General features: G+C 36.5%; 1 protein-coding gene across 1 annotated transcript in view; it reads right to left on the bottom strand.

Moving 5' to 3' along the window:
- LOC128302031 (sodium channel protein para) overlaps positions 1-19,404 on the bottom strand; it is a 45,578-nt gene that overhangs the window by 6,822 nt on the left and 19,352 nt on the right. The window contains exons 14-33 of the mRNA XM_053038744.1: positions 17,735-17,797; positions 16,965-17,148; positions 15,745-15,941; positions 15,567-15,666; positions 15,422-15,490; positions 12,400-12,677; positions 12,095-12,268; positions 10,290-10,452; positions 9,101-9,288; positions 8,829-9,036; positions 6,345-6,526; positions 5,846-5,987; positions 5,502-5,767; positions 5,250-5,423; positions 4,784-4,906; positions 1,369-1,491; positions 1,103-1,297; positions 784-1,029; positions 440-710; positions 46-350 (exon numbers count right to left, since the gene is read on the bottom strand). Of these exons, the coding sequence (XP_052894704.1) occupies positions 46-350; positions 440-710; positions 784-1,029; positions 1,103-1,297; positions 1,369-1,491; positions 4,784-4,906; positions 5,250-5,423; positions 5,502-5,767; positions 5,846-5,987; positions 6,345-6,526; positions 8,829-9,036; positions 9,101-9,288; positions 10,290-10,452; positions 12,095-12,268; positions 12,400-12,677; positions 15,422-15,490; positions 15,567-15,666; positions 15,745-15,941; positions 16,965-17,148; positions 17,735-17,797 (3,651 nt within the window). The remainder of the gene's footprint in view (positions 1-45; positions 351-439; positions 711-783; positions 1,030-1,102; positions 1,298-1,368; positions 1,492-4,783; positions 4,907-5,249; positions 5,424-5,501; positions 5,768-5,845; positions 5,988-6,344; positions 6,527-8,828; positions 9,037-9,100; positions 9,289-10,289; positions 10,453-12,094; positions 12,269-12,399; positions 12,678-15,421; positions 15,491-15,566; positions 15,667-15,744; positions 15,942-16,964; positions 17,149-17,734; positions 17,798-19,404) is intronic.

Genomic DNA, 19,404 nt, shown 5'->3' with positions numbered 1-19,404 from the left:
GTAGCGTTGCACCATATGCACATATGCCAGCAAACAGCAACTTACCTGAAACAGCAAGATCATGCTCTGACCGAAAGTTTTAAAGTTGTACACATCATCCAAGCCACTCTTGTCCTTGACATGCATGAAGAATGACATCCCAAAAATGGCAAAGATGAACATCACCAAAAAGAGCAGCAGGCAGATGTTGAACAGTGCAGGCAGCGACATAGCTAACGCAAAAAGCAGCGTCCGTATACCCTTGGCACCTTTTACCAAACGCAATACACGGCCCACTTTTGCAACTCGTACGACTCGCAGAAGCGTTGGAGATACAAAGTATTTTTCAATAAGATCACTTAACACAAGACCTGATGTGGACGGAAACAGAACAATTCATTAGAAATAAATCGAAGGTCGCGATGTATGCTACCAATTGAAAGCAATCATCCACACTCACCTAAAATCGAAAGAATAACCACAACGAAATCAAAAAGATTCCACGGCTCGATAAAGTAATGGTAACGTAGGGCGAAAATCTTCATCAAACATTCACTGCTGAAAATGCAGATGAATATCATATTCAAGTAGTCAAGCACCGCGCTAAACGTTTCTGATTGTTTGTAGTGATCCAGCGTCATGGTTAACATGTTGAAGCCGATGAACAACATGATGATCATGTCAAACTTCTTATTCGTTACTATTTCGAACACTATTGCTTGCGGACGCCACTGTAACGAATGAGGGGAACGGATTAGTGTGTCACGTTAAGGTACAACGCATGTTTTTTTTTAAGGCGCATACCCTTGGTCGCGGGATTGCCTTAAGAGGTTTCTTCGATCCCATCTTTTTCATGGCATTGTAGTACTTTTTCTGATCTTCCGTCATGAACATTTCCAGTGATCCTCCGGCTTTCTTTTTCTGTTCGTTGAAGTTATCAATAATCACACCGATGAATAGATTCAATGTGAAGAACGATCCGAAGATAATGAAGAACACAAAGTAGAGATACATGTAGATGTTTGTCTCCCGTATAGGCTGTTTGCCGACCTGCAAAATTTAAACATATGATCGAGATTTAGACCTCTTCCAAAGGTGCTCCTGGTGCATGGGAGAAACGTACATCACGGGAATCAATGGCATCGTTCATGATTTGTATCCATCCCTTAAATGTCGCTACTTGGAAAAGACACAGATACGCTTTGCCGACGTGATCGAAGTTCATCGGTGAATTTTCCCATGTATAGTTTTCGGCTTTGCACGCATTTACGTCCGGAATAATTTCGTGAGGTAATGTTGTTTTATTTTTATCCACACACTGCCAAAACAAAGAGATGACCCGGAAATGGATTACCACGAGCTTGATGCTATAATAATAATTGATAGTACCTTGAAGTATTTTCCAGCAAATAATTGCACTCCCATAATAGCAAATATCAGCCAGAATATCAAACAAACCAGCAGCACGTTGAAGATGGACGGTATAGCTTGAACCAATGCATTCACGACGACCTGCGCAATACGGTTGTGAATCAATTGCATACAAGTTGATTCAATGATACAGAGAAGATAACATTAATAATGGTTGAGAAAACGGCAACTATGGCATGTTAGTTGCTATTGTTTTACATGGAAGAGTTAAAGCCCACCATTGTCGACAATGCATTGAACATATTACGTGCAATACAGTGGTGAAAATCTATGTAAAAAGCATACACAGCGTTTCATTTTTTTTCATTTCACTTACAGTTCTGTTGATAACGATTAATAAATGTACAGAAAAAAATATAACCGATGCGCAGAACTGTTTGTGACTTGAAAAAAACATGAAACACGAAATGCAAAACATTCCATAAAATAACTTTTTATGTAGATGAGCTGATTTTCATTATGATAAGCTAACGGAAAACACTAATTTTATATTCAGATACATTGTGATGGACAATTTCGTGCTAAGGATTAATATCAATGTTGTTCAATAGTGTATGTTTTTTAACATACAATAAACACGTGTATTGGCAAATTCATTACAACATCGCGTGTACTACAATGTTTTTGTACTACGTGTAAGTATGTATGTACATGATGTATACTGGATAGCCATGACACCAACGTACACTTAAGGCATTTAATTCACAAGCAAAACAAATTTCCATTCCACGAGTGTGACAGTGTTACAAAAACTAAACCATAATAAAATGAAGCAACAGATTGGAAATGCAAAACATACAGAATAAGGAACCACACTACTCCTACTCATGAAATATTCAGATGCAGCGTGATGAGATAATGGCCATAAAGAGCTCTAAAAAATATATGTATAGATTCTCATCATTATAGTAACATAGTCTACTTCAATTTTTATGATTCAAAAATAGCTAACACCATGTAGGAACAATCTAGAAAGAGCAGTTTTAAGGATAGCGCTTTTAAGGATTGGTTTGTTGATGATGTTTCGTACTGGTTTGATGCTTTGAAAACAAAGGTAAGAAGTGCAAATCGATATGTAAAATGACTGTTTGCTCTAATGTTTAATGCTTGAATGCTGGTTTTCGAAACTTATTAGAGTAAAGTAAATACTTTGGATGTTACGTACCCTCATTCCCTGCATACGGGACATGGCACGTAGCGGTCTCAGTGCTCTAAGAGTTCGCATGGTTTTGAATGCTTGAATACCACCAGCTCCACAAAGTGAAGCAACGAAGTTTATTAAAGATACCTAGGAAAAGCATGGGTCAAATCAGGTGAACATTTAATGGTTGGTGAGCATAACGATCTGTAACCGCCCGTAACTTTTGTTGTCTCCATATGATTGAGCTACTACTACATTTCCTCATGATCACGGTAATGTGTGGAGTTATTGTGTGGAGATCATACAAACGAAAGAACTATGTTTGCATCTTTCACATTTGCGTTTAATCTGATACATGATTTTAATGACTAATCCTACGAATATGCAGTGTATGTGTATTTTTGTAATAAATTAAGTAACTGTATAATTGTTCTTATAAGCTTCATGTTATAGCTTCACATTTGCATTTCTTAATTAAAGTAGGAATAAACAACGAACAAGCAAGAAATTGTGGAATGTTCCTTGAACAGAGTGTATAAAACCCCATTTCGATTTCTGTTTTCAGATAGGCATAGTTTGGCATCGTCAATATAGTTTGTGCAAATCGCTTGTAAAACTATACAAGTTTTCGTTGGCCAAGTTAATGCTCAAGCTATGTTCTATTTATTTTTTCGAAATAGAGAATGTGTTCAACCGTAAAATACCGTAATATAATGCCAAATTTACCATTTTATTGGCATCTGTACACAAAAAGAGGTCAATGTAATTAATTGCAAATGAGTAAGTATAAAGAAAACAAAAGTATACAACCAACGCAAGTAAAAAAAAAGAACACAACACATAAAAGTGACATCGACACATACTAAAGCGACTGGTTTGCATCAGCATCAGCTACATGTATAACACGTACAGCAGCGTTTAAAAGGCACGAAAGGTCGTTGTTTTCATTGCTTTCAACGTCATTTTGTGCGCCCATAAGTCTTTTGAAGGAAAAGTGAGCCAATGTTTAAGTTTAGCCCAAGATAATCACGCACAACATTCAACATTCCTTTAATTGGCTGATTTATTGTCAATCCACATGTATGTACATCTGTGATCTCAGTAATCGAGGTTACCATCGTTTTGATATGCCTTTAGTAAACTCCGGTAGGGAATCTAGTTTAAGTATCGTTAAAAGTCTATCGTGGTAATGCTAATTATTATGCTCTTTAAAGATCGTGTTAGATATTTGTGGTTTTTATGTGTTGTACACAAATACAAAGGGCATAGCCGAGTATCTCACTTGGATAGACAATTTAGCAACCACCTTCTTCTCGTGATTACAAAATCCCAAAAAAAAGCTTCCTCCTTTACCCTTGCTGTCACAAATTGTCAGATTAATGCCCTTTCTGCCCATACCGTGTAATAGTGTCGAAAATATACTATACAAAACATAATTTTAGCAAACGGAAACGTTGTGAGTGTACACGTTTAAAGGAAAATTCAATGTTTGTACCATAGAAATAATGATACAAAAAATGATGTACAAAGCTAAGTTATCTAATCTTATTTTTATATTCCCTATCAACAAGTAACAGTAGTGTTAATGCTTGCAACATAAATATTGAAATCTAAAACACAAAAATTACACCTAAATGTGAATCAGGAGAGAACTGAATATTTCATAAACTGATAAAAATCCATTAGGTTGCATTATTGTCATTTACAAAATTTCCCAAACGTTTCATTTCTTTTGGAGGATCTATAAACGTTTCCGTCATGAATGTAAACAATTATCGGCATACTGACGCTGCATGAACGTTTTACAAATGTTTAGAAAGTTGCACAATTTCACACCTAAGAAGAAGACCGTTACAAGAAGTGTTCGGTTGATACTAAACATCGAATAGTACACATTGTAGAACCATAAGCTGCGTAAAACGTTTGCTCAATGTTATATATTAACCAGCAACGCGTAACAAAAGATGGATAGATGACAGATTGATTTCTTTGGACAAATGTTTTGAAGGAAATACAGCACACGTCTATACAAACATAAAGAAGACTACAAGGAAAAAATAGATAACAATCGTGTTTCGCCAGCTAGAATATATAGGAAATTGAAGGAAGAGCAAGATAGCTTCCACGAACAATGTCACTGCACAAAGTGGTACACCATCAAAGCCCAGAGGTAGAGTGGCCTCTTTTGCAAATCGAAACGTACGCAAGTAAACCAAGTGCCTTGGTACTTACTCTCATACCCTCCCAACGTGATACGGCCCGAAGCGGGCGCAAGGCGCGCAGTGTACGCATCGAACGGAACGCTGGAATATCGGCCGCTCCCACCCAGATAGCGGCAAGGTTTATCAGCGATAGCTAAGGAAAAGAAAATCATTGAACGAAGGAAAAATGGACGCAATGAAACGGAAATCAACTAAAAGATAACCGGTCATAAGCTTCTCTAACGCAATCACTCTAATATAACCTATAATACATATATATCACATGAGTGCTTACTTATGTTCAGCAAATAATGAGTTTATATGTTACAAGATTAATCATTTCGTCTCTCTTATTGGGGTGTGTGATTGTGTGAGAAACTATGGTTAAAATAAGTTGTTATTATGATCGTTTTACTACGTATATGATATGGAGATAACAGAATTATATGAGGGTCCAGTCAATATGTTCACACGGCGCGCAGGACGATTGTACTTACCATTACGATAATAAAATCAAGCCAACACCAAGCATTCGTAAAATATACTTTAAAACCTAAAGCTAACCATTTGATTAACATCTCTAAAAAAAATATCACTGTGAATATTCGGTCCATATAATAAAGGATATCTTGAAGAATAGGGCGCTGGGGAAGATGTACATCTTCAAGTGCCTGAAGGGGTATAAAAGGATATAGAGCAAATGATCATTGGAAAAGCCGTACATCGATCGTCGATTGTGCCACACTTACCAAGGCTAAGCTACTAAGCAAAATCATGGTAATTACAGCAGTCTCGAAGTACTTATTCTCAATCAGCTGGAACGTTTTGAGGCGCAGGTTTCCCCAGCCCTGCCAGAACGGAGCATCATCGTCTCCAGCGAGCACCGGGAACTTTTTATAGCAATTATCCGGACAGCAGTCAGCCGGTGAATCTTCGATCACTTCATCCTCTTCGGCGTGAATAATAAGCTCGCCATCCAGCGGACCTTCCTCGCCTTCGCCTTCATCGTCGAGCTCTGGACGGAGTGGACGGAGACAATTGACATGAAAAAAAAGGTTAACTCCGGGCCATTCGATCGCACTGCGATACCCACCTTCGTCAATTCCTAGATCTTCCTTGCTGGCGTCACGTTTTTCTTCGCCCTCCATCGTTTCGGCGCTACCTTTGTGGCTTTCGTCTTTGAATGGGCGATTTTTGTGACTGCCATAAGATTTGATACTGGCAGTATCATCGTCCTGCAAGGACACGCCTCTATGATTCAGTTCATGTTCTAATTTATTATCTTGATGATTACTAATAGAATTGCCTATCACCTAATTATCAAGACATAATACACACATAATGAGATTAATGTTTTGCTTAGCAGCTAAAGGTTCTGGTAGTAATAGTGAATGAGTGTGCGTATAAAAACTGTTTGCAGGTTGCAGGCAAAATGGGTTTTGTGCCATATTGGTCAAAATGAATTGGGTAATTGTGTTGGGACCAACTTGTATGACCAATGAAACAAAACAAAACGCTCATACCAATAACAAAACCAAATCGATGAATGGATGCAAAGGTGCGGAATCGATAGTAGGAAAGTATGTACGTACCTTTGAGTTGTTCATGATCTGCTTATTCTTCTTTGCTTTGTTCTTCAGATCACCGTGAATGGTAAATTCCATCCCATCGCCTATAGCCACCTCCAGTTGGTTGTGTTCCTTGATTCCTTTCTTCAGCAATCCATCAGCCAGTATGTCATCTGGAGTAAGTTCCAGCTCATTTTCGCCATGTTCTGCAGATATACATGGACATACTCCTTTGCCTAACGCATGTGTGTTTTTGTTTGTTTGTTTGTTTGTGTGTCATGATTCAGTTTCCATAAAGGTGTGCAACAATTTTTTTCATGTTTAACCGATGGTACCAACACATATGTTTGTTGAGGTTGAGTCGAATAAATTACCAGTGATAGAATATCATTTCAATTCCGCGATATCCAAAATAAGTCGAACAAGATAAGCACATCAGAAGATTCACAATGGCATAGCATTCCATTGAACGCAGTTTGTTTCAGTGCGCAGTTCGCGTAGGATATAAAATTGATATTGCAAAAGTAAATAAATCGAGAGAAAAAATGGATACAGTTGAGTTAAGAATCGTTTGTAGGCACACGGATATTATAAATATCGGAGCACACACACAAATACACAAATGCACATTTCATCAACATACAACAAAGAAATGCATACAACCGTTTTTAAACGCAAACAACGACAAATGTCTACTACCATCCACATGAGATCCACAATCAGGAAAAACACAAGCGTGGCAGAACACATATTTTGGGGGAGCAAACAGTAGGTAAATACAAAACACGAACAATACATTTACATTTTTCTGTACAAAAACGTCCGCAGTAGTAGGTAGTGGTATTTTATGTAAAACTATCAACACGATCAAGATCAGTCGTTTGATCTATGGTGGTGCGTTATAGCTGGACTGGTGGTTTAGTAAGTCCACAAGGACAAGGAAGTCTAGTGAATTGCTGTGCACCAACCGAATCACTGATGGAATCTAATTTTGAGCACCATTTTGGATAGTTTCCCAACAACAACCGCTGTCGGTCGGTTGGTCCAGCTAATAGTAAATAGTAATAGTAAACATGCTTATTAGATTAGCGGTATCGATCTTAAACGATGGAAACCAATGTCATTGCTGTAATTAGTTTTCATGGCCGATAAGTAGTTGTTTGAGAGGGATAATTGAGGGGGAGGGTCATATAAAGACCGGCGCCACTACCAATACACCACAAGACCGCGCCAAATGTTTCAACGTAAAAGATTGGAAAATTTACTTTATTAAATTTATAACCGTAAAGTTTAATTGCAATCTACCAATTTCATTGTGCAGTCAACTGTCGTCATTTTGTGTCGTTTACACAAAATCAAACCAATTAATTAGTCTTTCTAAGCGGAATGCCTCGGAATGCTGATATTTCGAAGCTGGTTTGTTATAGTATTACAAGGGCACAAGAAAACACCAAATTACCTCAAGCCACACACTACTGAACGATACACATATGTTTGTAACATTATCATTTTTGTTTTCGAGTTTCTATTTGTTTGTCTTCTTCATAACACACAAACATATTAACATAGCACGATAAATTACTACCAAACTAGCAACATAATAATGTAAAGCTCAATTACTACTTTTGGGTAGAAGGAAAAAATCCACTCTTGGCGATCATCGTAAATAATAAAATTTTTATTTAAATTCCATTATGACGGCAATGCCGTATTTTCATAAATAATAAAATAATAATAATAATAAAATTTAAAGCAGTTTCATATATCGACAACTTTATAACTCGTTTAATGTTTGTGTACGTGCGCGAACATAATTCCTGTGAGTTGATTTAATGCTATGAATGTATTTTTCATAACCCCAAAGGAGAAATCCCTTCATTTTCTCAAGCAATCTTCACGGAGCAATTGTACTGATAGAATATCTTAACATGTCTTAGTTTAAATGAAAATTAAAAGTGATTTGACGTCTTATTTATTCTGATACCAAATAAAATTACGATTGACGATCATTTGTCTGAAAACTTCATAATAAGAGAAGACTAACATTTTTATCAGGACTTAATTGTATTGAACATCACACTACAGCCCTGTATACGTGTAAATACATCAGTCTTAGGTTGCGAATCTTATATGTATGTTTTAAAATTGAAATGTAAGATTAAATTTACAGGGTGTTCATGCACGCGAATTCGATCGGACAATTGCTGAACAATTTGAAAGTATTGTTACAATTTGCTGCACAATTTTGAAACGATGCCATACATATTGAATCCGAATCAGTTTGAAATATATATGAATCGCTTAACTCATTACATCATATATCGTACAAGTTTCAAACATCCCCAAAATTATCACAAAACAACAATAGTCGGTAGGATGTATCTACACTACAGTAGGTAACAGCAAATAACCTAAAGCATAATCGCACACTAGCGCCAATGTTAACAGCGGTAATGTAAGTGGATAGTAACCTTCTACCTGAATAACGAACTGAATTGCATCGCTTACCTGCAGGTTGCACGGATGCTATTTGACTTGTTAGTTTGTTCTTAACAAACTTGAGCGCATTCGCTACGTTCGCCTTGATCCAGTTTGAAAAGCGCGATATTCTGTTAAACGCTTCGGCGATCTTGTTGGTCTCGTTGTCTGCCGTTGGTGCGGACAGGGATGAAGAACCGAAATTTGACAAAAGCAAGGCTAAGAAAAGGTTAAGAACCTGCAAAATAAGAACCAGGATAAGTACTAATGGTCAACACAGATGGGATTGTTACGCTACTTACGACTAAATTTCCTATCACTACTGTAGCCAGGAAAAATGGTATGCATGACACATCGCCAACAAGCATACAGTCCCACATGGATTCGATCCATTCACCGCACAGCACTCGGAACACAATCATGAAGGAATGCATAAAATCTGTAAAATTCCATCTTGGCAGATCATGATCCGGGAACCTATCCACATTATCTGCAAGAAATCGTTTCGAAAGGAATTGAAGAAAAATACGAACGAAAAACAATTAGGATAACAGTATTTTGCCACTAGCACTTCGGCGTAAATGTAAAGCAATCGAACTTGCAGTTTGATATACAAAGAATCCGCGTGGATAAGCTAGCAGATTTGCTGATTATCGAGGCATACGTAAGCTGTTTCTAGAGCTTGTTTTTATCTAAAAGCTTGTCGTTTGATTATTTGTTGTTGTTTAGCAAACCATTGTATGCAAGACAGCAATCAGCGGACATAATACAGTATTAAACATGTTCGCTGCAAATCAGAACAACATACCAAATGCAAGAAAATAGCGGCTGCTCTATAGGAGATCTGTTGCAGTCTGTTGTATTCAAATGGAATTGTAGTGAGAATTTTATACAAATGCATCGATTTTGAACTTTTTTTTTATAGCTAGAGATCAGATAAGAAATAACGATACAGTTTCTAGTAATTTAGGAGACACATCAGCAGTCATAGATTTTCTTACAAATGATAGAAAGTTGTAACTCGTAATTGAATCGAAAGCCGCGTATTAGAACATCAAGCAATATGGTTAAGAATCAATGGATATCGTACGCTAAATACACTACCTTAAACACGTATTCAATCTGTTGAACTATTTTCTAGTCTTTTTACGAATGCGTACAACCATTCGCGGGCCTTTACTGAACTAAATTATAACTACTGTTCCAAAAAGCATAGCAAAAGCACCCCTTAGCTATTGCACTATATTATGTGATCGAAACGGTAAGCACCGGTTGGCCACCGTTGAAAATACCATTCACAATCAACTATGTTCCATGCTTTTCCCGAATTGTTCTTGAGTATTGCCGTGGTGTACATTTATACAAATGGTACGATGGAAACGAATATTGCCACGAAACGATTGCCTGGTTTTTCGCTGTGATTATGGTTGTTATGTACGATGCTTTCAATCACAAAGTATTTTGCGCCATTTTGCAGTGCCCGCTACTTACCGACATAGTTCTTTCCGAACAGCTGCATTCCCATCACGGCAAAGATGAAGATGATAATGCAGAGCACGAACGTCAGATTACCTAACGCTCCCATCGTTCTGCCCATGATGGAAATGAGTAAATTCAGCGTTGGCCACGATTTGGCGAGCTTAAACACTCGAAGCTGTCGTTTTCAAAATGATTTGTGTTGATGACGTGTTTGATAGTTTGAGAAGTTTTGTGATCGAAATGAAACGCGATTTTAAATTATACGGTTTGAAATGTTTCGCCATTCGAATTGGTTTTGCGTATGCGGTACGATAGCGACGTTGTTGATGCAGGTTGTTGATTTGTGTTATGATTTTGTGGCATTGGTTTGTTTTAGCGAAAAGTGTTTCAATTACATACGATTAATGTGAGAGAAAAAAGAACCATGAAAAAGAAGAAAGAGAGAAATAGAGAGACAGTAGAGAAAATGAGCAAGAGTAGAAAGCATGTTTCATTAACCATTAGTTTTTTACTTAAGTACATCAGAACGAGTAGTTAATCGTCGGAATGATGTTCCTTCATGTGAAGGATAATAGGAAGAAGTCATTCTTTCAGTCGGATTCGCCCGATACGTTAATATACCCTATCATGCTGTTTCATCTAAACACATCCACTAACTGCAATCGGATACCACTATGATGTATGCAAGTTTTCGTATTGATGCTTTCAATTCGTCTTCGACTACATCGTAAGATCTTTAGCTACATTAAATATAAGCGCAAGATCAGATCTTGTACGGTGTTTGCAAGATTGCCGCTAATGCTGCTAATGCCGATACCTAATAACGGGCTTTATCAGTGTCTTGCAGCTAATGAAAGGTTATGCAGAGTTGAGAGAAAAATATCACAGCGTTAATTACTTAACCAAGGGACAGAGTTTGAGTGGAAAGCCTAACACACTTCGTGCTATCAAGAGCAACTCACATGCATCGAACTATTCTTTATGTTATAGACTAAATATCGTTTGTTTGCTTGACGTTGTACGTTGGAATTTAACGCTGAACGAACAAAAACCTTTTCCTTAAGAAACATTCTACTGCATGTGGGTCCTTGAGCTCGTAAGTGTGTTAAGAGTAACAACAGAGTGATAGTACAAAGTTGGAAAGTTAATTAGATTTGTAAAGGTGAAACGAAAGAGTAGCTCTAAAGGCATTATTGATAGTTTGTTCAGCATATAGCAGAGATGAATAGAGAGAGAGAGAGAGAGAGAGAGAGAGAGAGTGAGAGAGAGAGAGAAAAAGGAGCAGCTAAGAAATGTAGCGAAGATTTTGAACGAAAAATCCAATCTCCCAAGCACAGGTTTGGCCTTTCTCACACTACCTGTGTAGTTCTTGCCAAAAAGTTGCATCCCCATCACGGCGAAGATGAAAATGATGATACATAAGACGAAGGTTAAATTGCCAAGCGCACCAACTGTGCGTCCCATGATGGATATGAGAAGATTTAATGTAGGCCAGGATTTTGCCAGTTTGAACACTCTCAGCTGTAATTGCAAGCGTATCAATATTTCAGAATGATATATGATGTAACGCAAATAATCCGTCGAGTCTAAATCAGTCAAAATATTTAAATTGACATGGCGATTTCATTCCTCAGGAAGGGTTCAACATTATCTGTGTTATAATTGAAGAAAACTGCTACAAACATTTTACTTGTGTAATACGACACGATTGAAACAGCATGTTAAACAGACATTCGTCATTAAGACGTTATGGTACAGGGTGGCAGTTTGCCCAAAACTAGTCAACGGCCAGAAGCTCACCCCTGACCGATACTTACCAAACGGAATGAGCGTAATACTGACAATCCTTGAACACCCTCAAGCCCCAACTCTAGTAGGGACAGTGCTACAATAATAAAATCGAAGATATTCCAACCCTCTTGAAAGTAGTATTTGGGGCTCATGGCAATAAGCTTCATTGTTGCTTCGATGGCGAAAGTTGCTGTGAAGAACTGTAACAAAAAAATTCGCATTAAACCAGTTTAATCCAAACATCAGCAATCCAGTTCGACACCCTTATTTAACTAAACATACGCAAAGGAAGAATTGGCAAACGCGATGCATTAAATTATTCGAAACTTACATAGTTGCCACTTTTCAGAGCCTTCTCCATGTCGGGATCCATATCATGATGATCTAACGCCATGAACAACGTATTTACCACAATGCAGAGCGTAATGAACAGCTCCACAAATGGGTCGAACACAATAAAAGCAACACCTTCCTGAAATTTAAGCCAAACCCAACAACAGTCCCAGACGCAGAAAATGTCGATCATCTTCATCAGGAACTCGAGCGCCTTATCCTTGAACGTTGGGCCGTCCTCGTCGTCGTCCTCTGTGGGGAAGTAATAAACAGAGACTGAACATCGTAGGCGAGCATTAGTGCGAAGGGTTTTGACTCACTTCCATTTGTGTTGTATTTGTCTTTTTTGTTGTATGTACTTAGTTAGTACACTTGTTTAGTGCAGCAATTTTTTTTTAGCTGGCTTTTATGACTGTTGCGAGATTGAAAATCCTTTTAGCCGATAGAATGTGCCTTGAATGTGTATTTTATGTGGTAAGCTTGCTGTTGCAATTTTTCCCACATAAAATATGATCTATTTTGCAATCAGTATTCTAGCTAAAGCAAAGCATGAAATACGACCATCTGATGCAGAATGCTCAGAATTTAAATTGAATTAATTTTTAATTCTTACAAGAAATTTATTTTATTTGCTTGTTAGCTATGAAGTTTATCGATTAGAGGCTGGATCAATTTGACCAAACTATTTCTACATTTCAACTTTATATATGACGCTTTTAACACTATTTGCTTATAGTCATTACTGTAGAAAGAAAACCCCGAAATTCTGAAAATTGTTCCAGTCTCACAGTAATTCGATAAAATTCAGAAATGTCGTGTAGTTAGCTACATTGCGCATTTAACTAAGATCTTGTTCCATGTCAAGCATAAGCTGGTATTGACTGATGAGTTGCTACTATGCTAAGATTTTTCAAACTGCAAAATTTATCATGTTCAGTCAATGAGGTGTTTTGTAAATTTTGATCAGTAGAAGCAAAATTGTCTACCCTAGATGAATGTATTATATCTAGTGTATCTAGTATTGGCTTAGTTGCTGGTGCAGATCAAAAACGTTTCAAGAATCACGTTCAGTTGGCCACACTCGCATGTTTGTACATTTGAATTCGCTCATCCAAATGCATAACAAGTTTGTTCATTTAGAAGCTTCTTGCTTCCGTATCTTGAAATCTGTGTGTTCAACTGTGTGCAAGCGAACGGTTGATGCATTTTAAATTTAACGAAAAGGGCTAAGCGTTTTATTTTAACGTTAGCCCTTACTTCACAAAAGTAAACGTAAGTGAACGCCCTGTCTTATTCATTTATTAAAATGATCTAATGATCTAAAGATGCAATAATCAATCCATTTAATCAGCAGCATGAAATGTTTTGGCACATTCATATTGCATCCTGGAGGCGTCCGCTATTATGATGAGGTTATTGTAAATAAAAGTTAAATTGATACTGAACCAAACAAATACATGTGAAAATGTATGATAAACATAACAAAACCATAATTGTACGGATGCATTCATTCCTTCGGAGGACGTAACATTGGTCACTTTTCATCCCATTCCGGTGCGTTCCAAATAGATTTCTATTTTACTAACATTACTTCAAGCTCTACGGGAACTACTCTGCAACTTGCATTACAAGGTGAAATCAAACAGAGAAACAAAACCATATCACACACAATTATTCTACAAATATCTAAACATGTTACTAGTAATACTTTCTAGAACTAGAGCAATAAAATTGTGCACGGTCTACAGGTGGAATAATTCTATGGCATGATGTCTTATGCTTATAAGCTCTTCTGACTTATGTTAACGATTAGGTTCTTACTTCATACTTCGTTTGATATTCATTACCATGGAAGGCATTATTCATACGGAAAGAAATCTCATTATCGCTCCAAAAAAGATAAATAAAACACAAGAAAGTGGAGTCAACTAGGAGTTTTAAGGCTAGCAACAGATTAAATACACAGTGATTAGTATGTCTCAGGATGGTTTTGATTTTTTTTGTTTTTTTTTTACACACAAAATGATGTCATGATACATAACTAAGAAAAGAGATAAGAAAAAAAATAGGAAGTGAATAATGGGAATGGAACATACATGTATCTACAAAATTGGTTCTTATCGTTAGAATTAACGACACAAAGGAAGATTAGCTCATTTAAAAATCGAAGTCGATCACTTCACGTTGGTGTTATCATACAAAAACAAACAAAGTACAAGGACAGAACGGATATTACTTGAGTTGTTTTCAACGTTGGACGGAAGTATGGAAAAGGAGTTAATTTATTTGCTCTGCCGTCTATTACAAATAACGTTCAATCACATTAAGGGTTCAGTTTCATATTGTTCTAGCACAACAAATCTAATTCATACAATACATTAAGTCGAAACACTTGAGTACACCACATGATGGCTAACGTTACGACTCGAAATTAGATTAGCCGTGTAACAAATAGCGATTTTCTTTTTGTGTTTAAGTGTATGATAATTTATAAAATGAACAAAACAATGCAATGTCCGAGAAAGGATATCCAGATAACTGATCAGCAATCAAAAACCCATAAACATCAAGTTCAATTTAAAATGCAAAGGAACTCTCGTCGAACACAGTTTCAGAAATTGTACAATTCTGTATAAAAATATGGAAAAATAACGTCTTACAAAACAAATACATTTAGAAAAACGTTCAAAATACCGTACGCCAATGAAGGTTTCAAAGGAAACGTATGTGAAACACATCGAGTACAGTAATAGCAAAAATTTTTGGATCTTAATACGATTTTAAGAAGAAAAAACAACTTCCGTTGAACAAACAATTGTTTCAAAAGAAACAATTTGTTCGCCAAGATGAACACGAAAAATATAAGCATATAAATTTATTTATAAAACACAAAAATCGAAGAAAAAATATGGTAGACAATAATATACATGACACAAATTCAATTCAAAATCATCGTGAATACAATTTACATTGCGCTTTGATATAAACAATATATACGATAGGATGCATTTCGACATTACCTCCGTGATCACTAGCTCTACTGTGCCGACCAGCAGCTTGCTCAATAATGTCGTTCAACACCATCACGTCTAAAATAGAAGGGAAATAGATTAATTGAGTTCCGATTTGCTTCTGAAATATTTGATTTGATTTTTTTTGCCGTACCTTTCATATCTACCACGGTTTGGGTTTGAGCAGGTTCTATGAAAGGATTGTCGTTGTGTTTTATTTTGCCAGCATCGTCCGTACAGTCCTGTGTCATGTCCTGCAAAAACAACACATTCCACATTCATGCGCATTCAGTGTCAACAAGCTAAGGTGGTTTCTTGGCAAAATCGCTTACGAAATCTCGCTGTCCTTTGTGGTTGGTATCGGCGTAAGATAGAGTAGTAGCGTTCGGAGGGGGCACAATTGAATGGTTAGTATTACGCGCAGATCGATTACGCAGGCGACTCTCTTTCGTCATGCCACCGAGCAGATCCCCATGAGATGTGTAGGAAATACGCGATTGGTGTGAAGTATACGACGAATGCCTCGAACCTGATGGTTGAACCCAAGTATCCAACACCACAATCAATCGATAGATACCAACGGAAGAGAAGATTGTGGTTAGTTTAAGGCTTTATTAGCCGCTATGCGTGAAAGCAATAGTGCGTACATGGATTTTTTGTTTTGCAAATCAAAATGCATGATAATGAATATGACAATAGATGAAATGAGTGTTTATCGAATTTAATATACAAGACTGGAAACGTTCACTGTAATGTGAAAAGCTAACAGAGAAATTAGCAAGTTGCATGGAGCAATCGAATACTGTTTTCTTGGTGTAAATGCATTTTCCGTTATTTGTGCTTGAACAAATCATGTACTACTAAATTCAAACTATGAATGTTGTACTTTGCACTGCCAAAGCTATCGTCTTGCTCGGTTGTGTATTGGAACGGATTATGCTCGCTTTTCTTTTCTTATATCCAACAACTTATATCCGATCTATTGTACCAAATAGGGCACAGCATTAGCCGCTACACAATCGAGTCAGAGCATTTTGTTTGTTTTCTGGACACTATAAAAATATTTTCCAATACCAATTCCAATCCCAATTGCCCAATTGTGTATGTATATATCTCTCTTCTAAAAAAATAATCCGCGCTCTCATTAGTATTCTTATTTCAATGTTAAGTACATGAAACGCTTTGTTGTGTTGTGCTAACATGATATTGTTGGCAATGCTTTTATGTCAACTAAAAATGTAAGAACACATTATGGCAATCTTTCTCATAACACAATTTACATTTACTGATGAGAAACCATTCTATCGCTACAATAAAAGGGAAATAAACAGTTAGTATGAATATTTTAACTCAGTATGAAGTAACGCTACTGTCAGTATGAAGTAAAACTGTTGGTCGACAAAAGTTGACGAGCAAGTAGTTACTAGTTGATGATGGATTAGTAAAATGTATGAGAGAGCAGAGGAAAGAGAGAGCGAGAGAGTTAAAGAGAGACAATATGGAGGGAGCAATGTCGTATGAATTTGAAGGAGTAATATATTTTATAGTGTACCTAAATTAGCATAGTATACTGGAACGATGATTGCACCATTTTCCTCCGACATCGGCGTCACCGCGTTCGAATCATCGGCATATGGCAAATGTTCTTGTGCATCGAGATATGTTGAGAGTACCAATGGTTTTCTATCGCTACCAGGTACACCAACGAAACGTCCTCTACCGTTACGTATCGTGAACTGCAGATTGATGATCAGCGGCGAAGTCGACCCCAGGTGGACAGGTTCCGTTGTTGACATCCGTCACGGAGGCAATGGATTTTGAAAGATAATTATGGAATAAACGTATGGAAAAAAGGATCGACCAGGAGCAGGATACAATTTTATGCCAATGTTTTGTAAAAGTGTATCACAGTGTGTTGCGATGAAGTTTGTTTCGGCAAATTATGTATGTTTGTTTGTCGGGAGGATAGTAGAATGGGGATAACCAATATGTTAAATCAGTGCATAATGTAAAAAAATATAGAGAGAAAAAGAGAAAGACAAAGAAAATATTGAAAACACGATAAAGATCGATGAGGATAAAATGGGAGGCAGCAGGAGCAAAAAGAAATAAAAAAGTATACGGTAAAACAAATTGAAACAATTTGCCAGCGTTTGGGACAAGCACAATATAAAAAAAATTGCAATTTCTTTTTCATCTTAAGAAATGCTGTAAAATGCTAACCAATCGCAAGTCAGTAGTGTATAACAAAAAAAAATGGGAAAAATAATAAAGAACTTAAAACATTAATATGGGTTAGTGCAATTTTCGACTTGATTGTACCTGATGTGATCCTCTAGATCCTCTACGAAGATTAAATGGTGAACCGGGTAATGAAAGTGAAGCCTAAAAAGTAACAGGTTTTATTTGGTTAGTGTGTTACTGTTGCAGGTTATTTCAGTATTGTATTGGTCTGAGAATAACATTTTTCACTGCGCTGCATTAATATTGGAACTGGTGGCATTTTGTAAGTATTTTTTTACAATAATGTGTAATGTTGTTGAAACATCCACGTCCGCATATATATGACAGACATCAACTAGATGTAATGTTATGAGTTTGTTTATATTACAAATAGAGCATAATAAATTGTATATTGTATACCATTCTTTTCCAAAAATGCTGGTTCAATTATGTGCTTTAGACAGTAATTTAATTCGTTTTTCGTTGCAACCTTTCATATTAAGTTACTTTAATCTGTTTGTTTGAAGTCAATTTGTGATTTTGTGATTATTGATAAAAAAAAATCGAAAAAACGCTTTAAAAATAATGTTTTCTAACAATATGTATCAACTGTGTATATAAAAGTATCAATATAGGTGGAACATTTTCACTACCGAAGCTACATGAACAGTATAGTTAAATATGTGTGTTAATAATAAAGGCTAAAATCGAAAGCAAAACTAAAAACACAAAAGAATAACCTGCATTAATATACTATTGTAAACCAAGCATGTTATTAACAGTTGTTATTTCCTCATTAATTTGCGCATAAAAAGCTTGCAATGCTATGCGAACTAATATGTATCAGTTTTTTTTGTTGTTGTCTTCAATTGACTGATCTTACTGATCTGATCTTCAATTGACTGATCTTGCAATAATGATTGCAATTAACCGTGGTGAAAATTATTTTTTTAAAAGGGTTCGTTACAAAACTGGAATGATTTATATTAAATACTCTAATCATTATGGTACGAAAAGTAGACATAATCACATCTATCATATAATTTACATTGCAGCGCATTGGACAGAGAAAAAAACTGATTACTACTTTACCTAAAATTAGTCAACAAAAAAAATCGATCGAAACAGAAACATTGCAAATGAAAAAACCTATAAAAACTAAAGCCATTAACCTACCTTTTGAACAGTAGCGACCCCCTGACCCACAGTGGTCGATTGTAGTTTGAGGAATTTTAACATTATAAACATGTTCGTTGGATGGTGTATGTATGTAACGTGTACAAGGGTTGTGTATAAACGAGTTACCGACGGTTTTTTGTATGGTTGACAGATGAGCGTAATAGTTGAAAATGAAAAAAACCCAATTATGAATACTGGATCGCGTGAATTTGAATGCATGATTTTACAACAAGGATATATGATTGGTTCACTGTGCATATTGTTTCGTATTGATTAAAATGAGGATTTAAAAGCCATTGGATAACCTATTAATAAAACCTATTTTCATACCATAGTAAAAAGCTTGATTTTCAAATCAAATACTTAATTACTATTACGTAAATTAAAGTCAATCACCAGAATTCATTCACCATCCATCATCGTTACAAAAAAGGATCGAGTATCAAACTTCTTCTTTACCGGCACTACAACCTCAAGAGGTTTAGACCTGCCATTTCTGGCTTTCTTTGGCTTTACTTCCAGTAACCGGATAGTCAGTCCTGCGCACGAAAAATTGGTCCGGATGGGATTTTGAACCGGTCCTGTTGTGT

Source organism: Anopheles moucheti, chromosome 3 (genome assembly GCF_943734755.1).
Source record: "Anopheles moucheti chromosome 3, idAnoMoucSN_F20_07, whole genome shotgun sequence".
Taxonomy (NCBI): domain Eukaryota; kingdom Metazoa; phylum Arthropoda; class Insecta; order Diptera; family Culicidae; genus Anopheles; species Anopheles moucheti.
The sequence above is the reverse complement of the archived record's forward strand: the minus strand, read 5'-3'. Positions and strand labels throughout refer to the sequence as shown.